This window comes from Myotis lucifugus, unplaced genomic scaffold (assembly GCF_000147115.1).
Source record: "Myotis lucifugus unplaced genomic scaffold, Myoluc2.0 scaffold_211, whole genome shotgun sequence".
NCBI lineage: Eukaryota > Metazoa > Chordata > Mammalia > Chiroptera > Vespertilionidae > Myotis > Myotis lucifugus.
In genome coordinates this window covers 788,319-805,443 of record NW_005871259.1, presented here as the reverse complement: position 1 = coordinate 805,443, position 17,125 = coordinate 788,319, and the positions used below count along the sequence as shown (strand labels likewise).

General features: G+C 38.1%; 1 protein-coding gene across 2 annotated transcripts in view; it reads left to right on the top strand.

Annotated features, from left to right (window-relative positions):
- CUNH1orf112 (chromosome unknown C1orf112 homolog) overlaps positions 1-17,125 on the top strand; it is a 39,195-nt gene that overhangs the window by 2,796 nt on the left and 19,274 nt on the right. Inside the window, exons 2-10 of one of the 2 annotated variants that reach the window (XM_023761648.1) lie at positions 718-757; positions 2,039-2,127; positions 3,906-4,010; positions 4,451-4,591; positions 6,015-6,180; positions 8,080-8,164; positions 9,762-9,900; positions 12,457-12,537; positions 15,043-15,107. In XM_023761648.1, coding sequence (XP_023617416.1) covers positions 718-757; positions 2,039-2,127; positions 3,906-4,010; positions 4,451-4,591; positions 6,015-6,180; positions 8,080-8,164; positions 9,762-9,900; positions 12,457-12,537; positions 15,043-15,107 — 911 coding nt within the window. Of the gene's footprint in view, positions 1-717; positions 758-2,038; positions 2,128-3,905; positions 4,011-4,450; positions 4,592-6,014; positions 6,181-8,079; positions 8,165-9,761; positions 9,901-12,456; positions 12,538-15,042; positions 15,108-17,125 lie in introns of those variants that run through there. The other variant, XM_023761649.1, reaches the window with a different exon arrangement.

Genomic DNA, 17,125 nt, shown 5'->3' with positions numbered 1-17,125 from the left:
CTGTTAGGATAATGTACTGTCACACATTTTGTAGGCTTCTGTTATGTGCAGAAGAGTTTCAGTCTGGTAAGGTTGGTAAGAAAGGTATGAAAATAATATGAAAAGAAGATAGAAAGTGGTGAGTGACTTAAGACAGCTACAGATAAAGTACTATAGAAATGCTGAGGAGGGAGAAATTGCTTTCCTGCCTGAGAAACCAGAAATCCATGGCTTATTGTGGCATTTTTGTCAGCTGTCAAAGATATTTTATCTAATAGCTTGAAAAGGCAAGAATATCCCTGGAGCAATTGTTTTTTTAATCTAAAAGCTTCAACTTTTTATTTATTTATTTTTTATCATCACCCCAGGATATTTTTTTCCCCATTGATTTTTAGAGAGAGTGGAAGGGAGAGGGAGAGACTGAGACAAGCACCCATGTGAGAGAGACACATTGATTGGTTCCCTCCCACATATCCCCTGACCAGGGCTGGGAGCCTGCAATCGAGGTACGTGCCCTTGACCAGAATCAAACCTGGCACCCTTCAGTCCACAGGCCGACGCTCTATCCACTGAGCCAAACCGGCCAGGGCAAGTTTTAACTTTTTAAAAGCAAAATTATGCCAGTAATTTGAGTCTAGTTTCAATCTCCTATTATTGCTTAAACTTCAAGAATGGTCCTTTTAAATTTGTTTTCAGTAGTGAACATCCTAATAGTATGATTTTCCTTAATTATTTTACTCCATGTATCAACATTCTGACAGTTGGATTGAGCATATTCGTAAGTCAAACTATCTTACTGTATGATTTATTTTGATGTTAAGATGTGAATCATACTTATCAATACAGCATTGTATTCCCTTCAAATTGAATCTTTTCCTATTGTCCTGTTACAGTCTCTGTAACTTTAAATTACTTAAAATGCCCAAATTTCTTCTAATTACAGTACTTAACAGTTTTAAATTCCATTTTTGATAGATAGCAAACGTATTCTGTTTAATAATGTGTGTGTAAGCACAATGTAAACTTTAAATGTTAGTTGTTAAACCGTGGTTAACCTTTATGAAACAAACTTGCAGTCTATTGCTTTCAGTCTCTAACATGTGAAGTAGCTTTAGAAAATAGTTTCTAGGTTACAGAAAGCTGATTATTTAGGTGATGACACATTTGTCATTTGGAAAAAGTTGTCTTTCTCATCTTTATCTGTTTTCATTACCCTTATTTGATGTGATTTGCTTATTTAGCCAGGAGAGGTTGGGAAGAGTAAAGACTAGACAGTAGTTTACATTTATTTTGAGTTAGAATGGTTGTGGAATATTTGTTTATAATTTTGAATCTATGTTAGGAACAGAATTATTTTTTATACTGAGTATGAGTCACACATATTCATTGTAGAAAATATGAAACATACAGAAAAAAAAACAGAAGACGCCTATGGATCTGAAATGGTTAAGATTTTAATAGAGAATATTCTCATCCCATTTCTGTACATTCCTGCCAGATTACCTATTATTCTTTGTATGTACATGTTTACATATAATAAAATTGGGATACTATTTTGAGACCTTTATGCTTAATTTTAAAGCACTGTAAACATTTAAAAGTATATTTTTATTGATTTCAGAGAGGAAGGGAAAGAGAGAGATAGAAACATCAATGATGAAAGAGAATCATTGATTGGCTGCCTCCTGCATGAGACCACAGCCCAGGCATGCTCCTGGTCCGGGAATTGAACTGTGACCTCCTCAAGCACTGAGCCACACTGACCGGGCCAGTTCTATAAACATTTTTTATGGTTTTTAAATAACCTCTGAAGAATCATTTACAGATCCTGTTCAGTAAAGGTATCCACATCCATTAAGTGGTCAATTGCTGGACATATTTTCCCTTTTTTTGTTATTATTTCACTTAATATTTTTTCTACACAGATTATGGCATTTGAAACTGTACAGCGCTTTCTGTTGGTTGTGCTTACATATTTCCCCATTTGGAAAGAGCAGTGATCTTTGTTGGCTGACATGATTACTATTCCTACAAAATGTGTTACTATTTTGCTTTATAGAAATACTGAAAACCATTGTACAAGTGTTTTTACCTCATATGAACCACCTGACATTGGAACAGACTTTCTTTTCTCAAGTGCTGCCAAAGGTACAGTACTATTAATCAATACTCAGGATACAAAACAAAGCCTGTTAAAATCTAACCTCTGTTTTAGAGCATTCTTAATTGTGGCTAAAAAAAAATATATCAAACATATTTGTCATACAGATAAAGTGGAAAAAATAGATCTCATGTGAGAATATGGTGGTGGGGAATGCCTGGCTTGAGGCCGCATAAGGCCTTCAAAATCATTTGGTTTGGCCCTGTCAGGGCATTAGGGGTGAGTTAATTAAATGTTTTGGCCAAATATAGCAGGCTAATTTTTAAGTTGATAATGTTGTATGGCCCGAGAATGATGTTATAAATATCCAAATGGCCCTTGGCAGAAAAAAGCTTCCCCGCCCTGTGTTAGAGTAGGCAATTAAAAACTATTTTCAGGTAATATGGATCCTTTACTAACTGAATTTAAATTATTTGTAGTTAGTTTTAAATGCTCTTGTATTTTAATGCTATTAAATGAAAATTTGGGATGGATGATAAAGGTAGTGAGTTCCTTTGTTGTGTCTTCTCTGTAGGGTTTACTAGTATTAGTAATTACTAAATAGCACTGTCTGAAGAAATGGACCCAAGGTTTATTAAAGAAGTCTTAGGATAAAAAAGGCTGGAATACTGGTAAAATCAAATAACTAAGAGAAAACATTGTATTTACAGACTATATTATTACTTTTTAGATGTTTGATATACTTTTTCTCTGAAAAGCCATGTTTTGTTTTGTTTTTTGATTGAGAGAATTAAAGGTACTTTGGCACCAAAATGAAATATATTTACGATAACTTATTCTCTTATTGGAATGGAGTTCTTCTAAGTTTAGCTTTGAGGCAGATAACCATCAGAATTCCTTTTACTCATATTCACTTGGTTATTCTGTATCTGAAAAGCTTCTTAGGATTTGTTCTTGACCAGCAGGAAAGGTCAGCTGCTGTTAGGATTTGTTCTTGACCAGCAGGAAAGGTCAGCTGCTGTGTATGTGAAAACAGGATGAGCATCAATAGGCCTGTGGGAAGCAGTGGGAAACTATCCTCTTTAATTACCTGGTCTTGTTGCCAGTGTGCTTATTCCTGCAATGGTAGGTCATTTAAATAGTTTAGAAAGATCTTAGTATTAAGATCTTAAGGTGGCTAACTTTTCACAGACAAAATACTTAGTTCTGAGGTCACATACTATGCCTCTAACCCAGGAACTGTATTTTGAGTTGGTTGAAAAGGGAAACTGGTTAGAATACAAGTGAATAGGAGATTCAGCACAAATTCATTACTCTATCAGGGATTATCCTTATAAATACCCATATGAATGTTGATTGGTTAAGACCATCATCTTTTATTATGAAAAGAGTAGCACTTATGTTTGTGACGTCACCAAAAAATGAACTATGAATTATTTTTTAATTGTTATTAGATTCAAACCACAGAAATGGAAAATACGTCAATTTCTGTCTGAAGTCTTTCTTTTTTTAAGCAACTGTACTGTAAAATTACTATATGTATTATACAGGGTGGGGCGAAAGTAGTTTTACAGTTGTCCATATGGAAAACAATACAATAATAAATAATACAAGAATAAATGCTGTTTCACATGCAATTGTAAACCTACTTTTGCCCCTCCCTGTATATATAACATATATATTCTAAACTTAATTAGGTGCAATTGTTAAGCTAGAGAATATCCCAAGGGTGTTACTGATGCAAAAATAAATCTCATTTTTTAAAAGATAGCTTTCCTTTTCTAGTGATTTCTGTTTATAGTAATAACATGCTTTGTTTTTACAGACTGTGAAATTATTTGATGATATGATGTATGAGTTAACCAGTCAAGCCAGAGAGCTAACAAGCCAAAACTTAGAAATCCAGACCACGCTAAGGAATATTTTACAGGTACGTCAAATTTATTAGAAAAGGGGAGACAGGGAGCTCAAAGAGTGTGAGATTTTTATACTGATATGAGTTAGCCTTGTATTCTTTATGTGATGGCCCAGTACTGGAATTATGTCTATAGAATTAAAGATATGAATACAGAAACATAAATTCTGAAAATTTTCGTGCTGAATAAACATCTAAACTCTTAAAGAAAGACAAATACTTGAGATAGCATGCCTTACCTGTAATTTCAAAGCATATGGGTTAGGATTCCAACTTTTTTTTTTAACCAGTGGTTAGCTAAATGCTCCAGTATTTGTAATTCTGATAGACTGAAGTTCTATGAATGGAGGTACAGAGTGTCCATTTTGTTCACTGCTCTACCCTAGCACTCAGTCTGATAGTTCTTAGATACACAAAAAATATATTCTGAATTAAATGTCTTTCCTTATTCCCAGACAATGGTGCAGGTTTTAGGAGCTCTTACAGGATGTGTTCAGCATGTCTGTGCCACACAGGAGTCCATCATTCTAGAAAATATTCAGAGTCTCCCCTCCTCAGTCCTACATGTAATCAGAAGTACCTTTGTACATTGTAAGGTGAGTAAATGGGCCCAGGTACACTTTCAGTGGCCTAGAATCCATGGGCAAAAGGGCTGAGTACAAGAAACCGGAAACACCAATCAGAAAGGATATATGCACCTCTATGTTCATAGCAACACAATGGAATACTATGTCGCTCTAAAAAAGAAGGAACTTTTACTATTTGCAACAACATGGATGGAACTGGAGAGCATTATGCTAAGCGAAATAAGCCAGTTGGAGAAAGATAAATATCACATGATCTCACTCATATGTGGGATATAATAATCAACATAATTTGATGAACAAGAATAGATCGATCTAGAGACAAATGGAAGGGGAGGGGGGGTTAAAGAGCAACCAAAGAACTTGTATGCATGCATATTAGCATAAACAATGAACACAGATACTGGGGCGGTGGGGGCTTGCCTGGGGTGGGAATGGCTGGAGTGGGGGGGTCAATTGAGGAAAAAGGAGAAATATGTAAAACTTTAGACTAAAAAAAAAAAAGGGCTGAGTACAATAGTATCTATACTAATAAAAGGGTAATATGCAAATTAGACCGGACATCTTCCAGACATCTTCCGGACGTCCTTCTGGACAAAGCCACGGTGGCAGAGGTAGAGGCGGTTAGGGGCGATCAGGCCAGCAGGGGGGAGCAGTTAGGGGGCAATCAGGCTGGCAGGGGAGGGCAGTTAGGGGTGATCAGGCTGGCGGGGGAGGGCAGTTAGGGGTGATAATGCTGGCAGGCAGAGGTGGTTAGGGACGATCAGGCCAGCAGGGGAGCAGTTAGGGGCATCAGGTTGGCAAGCAGAGGTGGTTAGGGGTGATCAGGCAGGCAGGCAGGTAAGCAGTTAAGAGCCAGCGGTCCTGGATTGTGAGAGGGATGACTGCCGGTTTAGGCCCTATACCAGCAGTCGGGCATCTCCCAAGGGTTCCTGGATTGGAGTGCAGGCCAGTTCTGTTATGGCGTTGGGGATGAATTCCTTAATGATGAGGTGTCGTGAAAGGACATTAACCCTTGTTAGTTCATCTCGGTATTCCCGAGGCAGCTTTTAAGTATAAAAGCTGGCCTGTGATTTGTGCATCCCAGGAAGTTTTGATACTGCTATTTGTTGGGTGAATGAAAAGTGTTAGTTAATTAAAGCTTCTCTTTGGTGATAGGGTTCTACATTGTCATGCACTTGACCTACTGTTATTTATCTCCCTTTTAGTTCTGTATTTGCAGGGTCTTGGAAGTCATATCATTTGATACATGCTTGCATCTCTTGCATGAAGTACACTGTATTTAATGGATGTTCACTAAACATTTGTTTAATGAGTGAATATGTGATTCAGTGAAAAGCATTAATGATGACCTCTGCTAGTATGAGTGAAAGTAAATTTGGCTTTTGAGCTTTTTCTAATTTTCCTCTTCTCTCATTTTTATTTATTTGAGCAGAATAGTGAATCTGTCTATTCTGGGCGCTTACACCTCGTTTCAGACCTTCTCCAGGCTCTTTTCAAGGAGGCCTATTCTCTTCAGAAGCAGCTAATGGAACTGCTGGATATGGTCTGCATGGACCCTGGAGTTGATGAGAACGATGACATTTTGAATATGGTACTTGGTGAGTGAAGAAACTTATTACCCAATATATGATGTGAACCGACTGGACACTGTATGTCAGTTAAATTATTGAACCTACCATTGTTTTAATGATTCATGATATCTTACATGAAAAAAATCCTACCAGATAAATTTTTAATCTTTTAAATTTTAGAATTTAAAACTGAGATTTGATGCCTTAACATTAGATTTATATATTCAGTTAATGTTCATAGGTAATTTCCCCACAGTGATTAACAAAAAAAAAAGGTATGCAACTTTATACCCTCTGAAGTAGTTCAGATTCAAAGACAGTGGCTTTAAAGAGTTTTTAAACTATAGCTCATAGTATGAAATGTAGTTTGCATTCCTTTTCAGAGCACATATAATTATATATATGGGTATGTTTGTTAGTGTGTATATGTGCATCACATTTATTATACATGAAATAAAATCCTTATTACATGTCATATGTTTTGTTATATTTTGTTTAATTTTTAAAGGATTGACTTCACTCACTAATAAGTTATGACCCAGAGTTTGGAAAGCAATACCCTAATGAGTAAAGGCAAATATTGTATTCATCAGTTCAGTCTGAAGATACTAAATTGGTTTTGTGCAGCATATTAGGTAATTTTTATTCCATAACAAACCACTCCAAAATCATTGGATTAAAATAAAAAACCACTGTTTTATTTATTCATGATTCTGTGAGTCAGCAGTTTAGGCTGGGCTCAGCTGAGATAGCTTTCTCTGTTCCACTTGGCAGGAGTGGCTCATTTGTGTGTGTGGTCAGTGACCTCACTCACATCTGGCTATTGGAAAAGGCAGAAGTTCTGAGCCAGCCATGTGTAGCGTATCATCCAGCAGGCTAGCTGGGCTCTGAGCTGATGTGGTCTGAGGGTTTCCAAGAGCAGCAAAAGAGGGCAACCTCCAGTACATAAGAACTTTTCAAGTCTACTTGTCTTACACTTATTGGTCTGTTGGCCAAAGAGGTCTGTAAGCCCAGAGTCTGTGTGGAAGGGGATTGCCCAAGAGTGTGGACACACAAAGGAAAGTTATTGTGGCCATTTTTATAAATAATCTGCCACAGACAGAGTAGGGGCCTTATATGAGAACTGTGCAAATTAGTTCTAATTCTTTCTTGTTAGGTTTTCTTTCCTTAGGTTCATTTTGTCATTTTAGAATAGAAATATACATATAGAATATTTCAGTTATAACAGGGTACAACTTTATTCCATTAAACATTTTAGTTTTGTTTAGGTCATGGGTAGGTATAAACTTCAAAAGTTAATTTTCCCTAATTTCTAACAACCTTAAAAATGTGACACTTATCCTATATAATAAAAGGGTAATATGCAAATTGACCCTAACAGCATAACAACCAGAACAACCACTCGATCAGTTACTATGAGGCACACTGACCACCTCTCGGTCCCTTTCCCTGGTCGGCAGGCTCCCATCGCCCAATGGCGAATGGGGAACTGGGGGTGGGTGGCGCTAAGCCAAGGCCCCTGCCCCACCGGTTGCCCTACACACAGAGGGCGACCTCACAGAGGGGCGACCCTGCAGCAGGCGGAAACGGCTGATGTCTGGCGGAAACGGGCTGATGTCTCCCCCAGCCGGCAGGCTCCAATGGCCCGATGGCGAACGGGAACTGGGGGTTGGTGGTGGCGGGGGGGTGAGGCCGGCTTCCCGCAGCCAGGGAAGATGGCCCTGATCGCAGGCTAGGCCTAGGGACCGTACCCGCGCACGAATTCCGTGCACCGGGCCTCTTGTTTTCAGTAATTATTTTGACACAATTTTTGCAAACTGCATTACCTATTTTAACAAATGTCAAATTGTTCAATAGATAATTTTAAATGTAGACGATACTCATGACATTTGAATGTTTTAAGAGTTCTGTTATTTTTCTTTGTAGTTATTCATTCATTGTTGGACATCTGCTCTGTTATTTCCAGTATGGACCATGCATTTCATGCAAATACTTGGAAATTTATAATTAAGTAAGTTATTTTGTTTTTATTTTTTGTAATTTTCCTTATCTTAAATCTTATTATTCATATCAGATTGCATTTAAAGGAGTTCCTGTAGGTGTATATAATGTTCACTGACCCTGCTGTCTGGTAATCCAGATAATCCTACATATAGCTCCCAAAACAAATTGGACTTTACCCTGCTGCCTCTACAATTAAAAAAAAAAATTCTTCCCAGTTAGCTAGTAATTCTGAAATAATGGACCATGGTCAGACTAAACCTTAACCACTTGCCTGCTGTTACTATTGTTTAATAGACTATTAAGTATCCTATTTTCAGGCTGAGATAAATTAGTAATTATAATTAGAGCTGAATATATAATCCCTTCATTATAGGCTTTTGAGTTGTTCAACTTGAATTCCATTTATAAAGTGATTTTTAAGTAGAGCATTACAAAGGTTATAGGGAGAGCGCCCACAGTGTTCATCAGTTTCTTAGGTGCCGGATGAGATACAGTTGAGATGTAAAAATGGTTAAGAGCCTCTACTTTACACACATGCGTAATACTTGGTATTAAAGGACATTGTAGTACTTTCAGGTCGTAGGTGCTTTTGTGCCACCAGGTCATTAATTTACCAAGTAACAGCAGAGGTCAGAAGTGTCAGCTCAGAGCCATGCTGTATTTTGCTTGAGTCTATTATGAAATAACTTACTCCTCCTGGACATTTGGGCAATTTGGTTAACTTCCCTGAACCTTAGTTTGCTTATCTGACAATAGGAGTAGTAACAGTGGCACTTTTTTGGTGGGTGTAACGGAGTTGAGTTTATAAGGGTGAAATGGTTAGAATGGGTGCACGGCACATAGTGCTCAATGAATTAGCTGTATCATCATCACCACCATTATCAAATAACTTCCACTCTTAACCCCTTCCAATTCACTTTCTACCCAGAATTCAGACTGATCTCTTACAAATGTAATCAGAACACTCCCCATTTTACTAAGAGTAACTACCTAATCCTCTCTGGGCTCTGCCTTCTTCACCAGCCCGTCTCCGCTGCTCTCTCTCTCTGCTCTTAGTTCCTCAAACGTACTAGACTCTCCTGTCCTGGAACCTTGTCATGGCTTCTTCCTCTGCTGGGATGCTCCTCCTTATTCTCTACACCTTGCTAACCCCTGCTTATTTTTCATTTCTCAGCTTAGGTACTATGTCTTCATGGTAGCATTCTTTGATTTGCTCACCCTAAGAAGTTAGAATAGACCTCTCTGTAGTAGCACACTGGCCTTTTCCTTCTTCACTGTGATCACAGCCATAGTTAATTATTAATGGTCTCCCTCGGGCTGGCTCACACGCTCTGTGCAGACAGGGCAGAGGTTGTGTCTTTATTCACCTTTGTATCCCCAGAGCCCAGCAGAGTGACTGGACAGAGTAAGACTTCAATTAATATTTTACATGGAGAAATAAAAGAAATACGTAGTAACTTAAATTGACATAACTGCTTAATAGATAAAGTTGGCACATCTTAATTATGTCATGTCTCATGTGTGCATTGATTTTTTACATATTCCTTCATCATATTTTCATGGTCCTAAGTTACTCATGGTGACTGCTCTTTTTACTCATTTAGGCAGAGCCTTAAGCACCAGTCCGTTATAAAGAGTCAGCTGAGACACAAAGAAATCATCACCAGCTTGTGTGAAGACATTCTGTGCTCCTTCCAGTCTTGTTTACAGTTAGCAGAGCAGATGGCCCAGTCCAGGGCACAGGTATGTATGCTCCCACAGCACTTAGATGGTGGCTCTTACTTCCTTTGGCAGTTACTGAATCGAGTTTGAATCTATGGATCACTTTACTTCTGAGGGTTTTAATTTGTTTCATTTGTGTTTGTTTATTTTTCAGTTTATTAGATGAAATTATAGCTCATAATCACTTTTCACCCAGAACATTGCATTAGGCTCCTGTCTGCTCTCATTCTTCTCTACTTTACTTACTTATTGGTTGGTCATTCTCCTCACCATTCTTTCATTCTTTTGTACCCTAAAACAAAAGTCTAATTCTTTAGTCCTATATTTATTTAAGATTGCCTTGATAGAGCCACACCTAGCCTTTTCTTCACCAATCCCATGCAGCCTGCAGTAAGGCAATATACAACTCGTGTGTGTGTGTGTGTGTGTGTGTGTGTGTGTGTGTGTGTGTTTTAAAATTGATAGACGCTTGAATTTTTATTTCAAAAGTTGTAGTGTTGAATTGGTATCCCATTTATGAACCATTATATTCTAAAAATTTGCTCACCCTAAGCTTACTGGTAATTGTAGTTCCTTTTCCTATGACAATGTTATACCTAGTGCCTTTTATTCTCAGATTAGCCCTTTAAATTTTATTTAACCCATAAAACCCTAAATTAAAGGATTAATAGTACTTAGGGCCTAACAGTTACATATTTCAATGGAAAAATGAATTAAATATTTCTTCCTAGAGTAACAGGAACATGCTCCTCTAGCTGTAGCACTACAAGCTGTCATAGGGGATTCTTTGTACCTATTCTCTTCCCTGCCAAGTACCTATGGGGAAGGAGGTATAAGGATTCATCTAGTCCCTAAATACTGGTAGCAACTGCTGGGGCAGGGATGATCTGGGAAGACAGATGCTAGCAGAGGATGGAAGTGTGGAAAGGAGTTCTGGAGTTGCTAAGGAGGTGAGAGGTAGCTTAGGAAGGGACTGACCTTTTCCCTCATCTCTTCTTTTCCTCTTTTTATTTTTTTACATTTAAATATTTTTTAAAATTGATTTCAGAGAGGAAGGGAGAGGGAGAGAGAGAGATTGAAACATCAATGATGAGAGAGAATCACTGATTGGCTGTCTCCTGCACGTCCCCAACTGGGGACCAAGCCTGCAACCCGGACATGTACCCTTGGCTGGAATTGAATCCGGGACCCTTCAGTCTGCAGGCTGATACTCTATCCACTGAGCCAAACTGGCTAGGGCTCTTTTTTTTTCTCTTATCTCTCCTCTCCCTCCCCCCCGCCCTTACATCTCTTCTTTCTTTTCCCTTTTATTTATTCCACCCTCACTTCATTCGTGTACACTTTCTGGTTTCCCCTGACCTTATTGAATGGATAGGCATTTGGTTGGGCGTCCTGTGTCATGGTATGAAGGTTCACTCTGCCACCTCTATCACATACATCTGTATCCTCAGCCCCAACCTCCTCTTTACCCAGTTTCTTTTGCTTATCCTGACACCACAGCACCCACAGCTAGTGCTTGGAGAGTAAGGTTAGACGGAGGCTCCTGGACAGGAGTGAAACATGGAAAGTCCATGCAACAGGATAGTCTATAGTGGAAGAGAAAAGAGAAGAACAGAGGGTGCCTGGCCAGGTGGCTGTTTGTACTAAATTATACAAGTTCAGCTCATATCAACTGTCTGCAGGAGAAAATCAGGGAATTTAAATTGTAAATTCTCCTAATGTCCACACATATTCTCATGTTTTTCCTTATTTGTGAACATTTGGGGTTGATATTGACTATCCCTACACTATCCATTGGCTGAAATGGAGCTTTGCCATGGTCTGTAGAGTTTCTGTGTTCTTTACTCTAAATTCTGATCAGCAGCACCCTCTCGTGTTCACTATTGATATTTATTCAAGAATCAAACTATTAAAGTTTTCCAGGTGGTGTTTTAAAAAATGTCTAGCTAAAAACATTAGAGTTAATTTGTTGTGTGCTATTAATGGAGGGATTATTGATGTATCAGTCCCTGTATTTGTTTCCTAGGCTGCAGTAGCAAATTACCACAAACTAGGTGGCTTAAATAAAAACAACTTTTATTCTCTCTCAGTTCTAGAGGATAGAAGTCTGAAATGTGTCAGCAGGGCCTTGTTCTCTCAAAGGCACGGGTAGAGTGGGCTCTGTGCCTGTCACTTAGCTTCTGGTGTGGCTGGCGTTCCGTGTAACACTGATCTCTGCCTCCACATGGTGGTGTCTTCGTATCTTTATAGAGGACCCATTCAGCTGGATTAAGGGCACATCCTATTCCTGTATCACCTCATCTTAACTAATTACATCTGCAATGACCGTATTTCCAAATAAAATTATATTCTCTGTTAGGACTTCAGCATATCATTTTGGGGGACGTTGTTCATTCCATAATAGCTGCTAAAATTGACAAGATACTCATTCTCTATTAAGTCTTGATTCATTTTCAAAATGAGAATATTGTATTAGACTTTTTAGCATAGACTTTTCAGAAAAAATGGTCTCATTTACAAGTTAAGCTAATTCCATATTCTTATTTATATGCTTTCTTATTTTCTTTTTTGAAACAGGATACTGCTGACAACAGGTTATTTCAGAAAATACTCAAATTGTGTCGTTTCCTTGCCAACTCTCTTCTACACTACACTAAGGTAGGGCTTATTTTTTTAAATAAATTATAAGGTAGCATATTTTTATCATTCCTGTCAAGAGCAATCTTTTGAAGTTTGTTTTGTCAAGAGTATATTTTTTGGGTTTTTGTTTGTTTAGTATTGTTAATTGTAAAATATTGAGCATCTGTGGAATTATTTAAGTGGCTACCATCATTGTTCTTCAATTATCTGAATAATTATTTAATATAAACATGAATAAAATTATTTCTGTAATCTCAAATAAATTTTCAGAAAATCTGTCTTCAAATATGGTTTATATATTATTTCTATCATATTTCTAAATTAGGTTTTTAGAGTTTAAATGTTCATATCTTTGAAACTGTATAATAATTTTAAGAAGACCTACATATTTGGGAGTCATCAGGAGAGCAGTGATAGTTGAAGATACGTGGATAGAATAGAGTAGTCATCCAAGGAGATTATTTATTTGGAGAGATGAGCAGGGAGTGCTTATGGCAGCCAGTTAAAGAAATATCATTAGTAGTAGATATTAGTGATTAAAAAAAACAGAGATTAGAGATAAAACATAGTGATCAGACATTTATGTAACTTATGAAGTGATCACCCTGGTAAGTCTAGCCCCCATCTGCTGCCATACTAGTTATACTTTGCTAGTATGCTATACTTTGTATCCCCAAGACAACTTTTATACGTGCCAGTCGCCAACTTCGCTCCCATCTGACAATCATCAAAATGTTCTTGGTATCTATGAGTTTCTTTCTATTTTGTATGTTCTTTTATTTTATTTTTATTCCATATATAAGTGAATGCATATGGTATTTGTCTTTTTCTGACTCATTTTACTTAGCATAATACCCTCAGTTATCCATGTTGTCACAAATGGCAAGATCTCATTTATTTTTGTGGCTGAGTAATAGTCCGTTGTATATATGCATCATAGTTTTTTATGCATTCGTATATTGATGGATACTTAGACTGCTTCCATATTTTGGCTATTGTAAATAGTGCTTCAATGAACATGGGTGCTATGTCTTTTTGAATTCATGTATTGGGTTTCTTTGGATAAATATCCAGCTGTAGAATTGCTGGGTCAACTGGTAGTTCTATTTGTAATTTTTTGTGGGACCGCCATACTGTTTTCCATAGTAGCTTCATCAGTTTATAATTCTAACAGTGCACAAGGTTTCCCTTTTCTACATGTTCTTGCCAACACTTGTTTGTTGATTTATTGATGATAGCCATTTTAATTTGCATTTCCCTGATGATTAGTGATGTTATTTTTTCATATGTCTGTTGGTCATCTGTACTCTTGGGATTTGAAATGTCTATTCAGGTTCTCTCCTGTTAGGGGGTGTGGGACCTGCCTGATGCGCCTCTGCTCCTCCTACCAATCTTCTCATGGCTTTTTTTTTTTTCCTCATGGCTTCTTTATATCCTTACTTGTAGGAGACTGGTTTAGCGAGTCTCTAGGTGGTTCTCAATGATGATTATTTCTACTTTAGTTGCAATTTTGATGTGGTTGTGGGAGGAGACAAGCACAGCATTTACCTACTCCACCATCTTGACTAGAAGTCCTAGTTATGCCATTTTTTAATCCTTTTCTACCAGGGGATTTTTTTTTAATTTTTAAAATTTAAGCATCAGCTGTTTTTCTATGTTCTATAACAATAAGAAATAATTCCTTAACTTTCTAAGAGATAGCCTACCATAATGGGTGGAGCAGTCACAACTGTACCTCAAGCCCAGCCTTGCTGGTTTTTAACGGAGTTCTTGATCACATTACTGGATACCTTAGCTTCAGCTTTGTGTTCTGGGGACAATGACACGCCTTGGGATTTTTGAGGCACTGATATTAAGTAAACTGATGTTCATAAAGTCCTTGCAACATGGCTGCTGAGCACTTACTGCTCAGTGTGTGATAGCTGCTAATTGTCATTTTGCTGATAGTCTTAGCAGTAAAGAATTTTTATTTTTTAAAATATATTTTTATTGATTTCAGAGAGAGAGAGAGGGAGAGATAGAAACATCAATGATGAGAATCATTGATCTCGGCTGCCTCCTGCACGCCCCCTCCTATGGATTGAGCCTGCAACCCGGACATGTGCCCTTGATCAGAATTGAACCCAGGACCCTTCAGTCCGCAGGCTGACGTTCTATCCACTGAGCCAAACCAGCTAGGGTACAGTAAAGAATTTTAGATGCTTAGCCTAATCCTCCTATATATTCTCATGCAAGAATTTATTTTAATGTGGCACATCCAAGATATTATCATTATTGTTTATTTGGCAAATTTCTTTTATTTTTTAAAAATTTATCTTTATTGTTGAAAGGATTACAGATGTTCTCCTCCCCCCACATTAACCCCTCCATCCTGCCCTGCCCTCCCCTCCTCACCCCACCCCAGGCCTTCACCACACTATTGTCTGTGCAGGATATTATTTTATTTTTTGCATGTCCTTGTGAGAGATGTGTATTAGAAAGGTACATTATATATAAAGAATGAATATAGTTGTTTTATTTTAGGAATTTCTTCCTTTCCTCTCTGATTCTTGTTGTACATTGCACCAGCTTTATCTGCAGATACACAGGTAAGAAGAATGCCATGTAATTATTAAAATGTAACAATGCCATTTGAACCAGGCAAAGATTAAGTATATATCATTTTAAAATAAAACAGTAATTTTTCTTAATGTTTAGTAAATTTTTATCTGCTTGCTTAAAATAATTGGAGATAACAGCTTTTAAAAAAATAGATTCCATGTGGGTTTTGCATATCTTTCTATTCTTAACTAGTACATTATACCAAGTGGTGAATAACTAGTGTGTTGATAAACACCAAAGGCCAAAAAGAAAGAGATTATTCACACACTTGTGTGAGTTACAGTAAGTTATTACGTTAGATAGGGGCTAAGTGACATTTGAAATTGACAGTTACCTTCGAAGAGCCCCTAATTTGACACTAAAATAATCTGTCAACTCACTTATCCAGGTCCTCTCAGCTCTGCCTGATCCATGTAGTCTCCTAGAAACCTTTTTCATGCCACTCCCCCTTCAGACTTCCTGTTTCCAGCACCTTCAACCTATTCCTCGTCAGTCAGTATCCTCACTTTGTATGTCACTGAGAAAAAAGAAGCACGTGGAAGAGAGCTTCATACACTCCCTCCAGCACAACCACTCTGCCTGCATTTAGCCCGGAGATTTAGGCCCTTGTTCCCGTGGATGAACTCTATGAGGCTGCCCCTCCCCAAGCCCCCCCCCCCCCCCATTTGTGCATTGGATTCCATCCTCTCACACGCTCAGGGACCTCACTCTAGCAATTATCCCCTTTCCCCTCACATCATCAGCCTTCCCTCCCTGTTGTATCATTCCCATGAATGTACCAACATGCTGTTATTTTTTCCACCTTAAGAATAATACAGAACAAACAAACTCTCTCAACTCTATATCCACCAAATTCCTTCCCATTTCTCTTCCTTGTAAAATGTTTACAACAAAACCAGAAAGCTTTGCCTACACCACTATGTCTGCAGCTGACCCTTAAACAACATAGGTTTGAACTGCACAGGTACACTTACTTATATGTGGATTTTTTTCAATAAATACTGTAAATGTAATTTTTCATGATTTTCTTAACATTTTCTGTAGCTTTATTATAAGAATATAGTATGTAATACATATAGCATACAAAATATGTGTTAATTGACTGTTCATATTATCGGTAATACTTCCAGTCAGCAGCAGCTATTAGTAAAGTTTCTGGGGAGTCAGAAGTTATACACAGACTTTTGACAGTGCAGGGAATTTGTGCCCCTAACCCCTGCATTGTTCAAAGGTCAACTGTCCTTTCTTTCTTTTTTTTTTTTTTTTAATATATTTTATTGATTTTTTACAGAGAGGAAGGGAGAGAGTTAGAAACATCGATGAGAGAGAAACATCGATCAGCTGCCTCCTGCACATCTCCTATTGGGGATGTGCCCGCAACCCAGGTACATGCCCTTGACCGGAATTGAACCTGGGACCCTTCAGTCCGCAGGCTGACGCTCTATCCACTGAGCCAAACCGGTTTTGGCTGTCCTTTTTTTCTTAATCCTATTCCAGTGAGACCTTCTATTCCACCACTTCACCAAAACAACTCTTGTCAAGGTCAGGTCATCTGTGACTCCCATGTTGCTACATCCAGTGGTCAGTGTCAGGCCTCACCTACTAACCTGTCAGCAGTGCTTCGCCTTTTCTTTTGAACGCTTTCTTTTGTAGACTTCTAGGACACCCCTCCTCCTTGGTTCTCTTCTGATCTCACCGGCTGCTCTTCCTCAGCAGTCTCGGCAGGTTCCTCTTCTCCCCAGCTTCTTTAGGTTGGGTTTCCCCGGTCCTCAGGCCCCTTCTCTGTGGTCATTTGGTCTCAAGACTAAATTCATATCTCCCTTTAATGTAACTGCACTTAAACTGACACAAACTAAACTCTTGTTTCCCACCCATTTCATTCACCTTCCCTCCATCTCCCCCAAGTCTGCCCCTCTGTGGCTTCCTCATTTTAGTTTACATAGCAGCTTCCTTTTTTACATTCATCTGACTCCAAATCCTTGCCGTCACCTTTAACTTTGTTCTC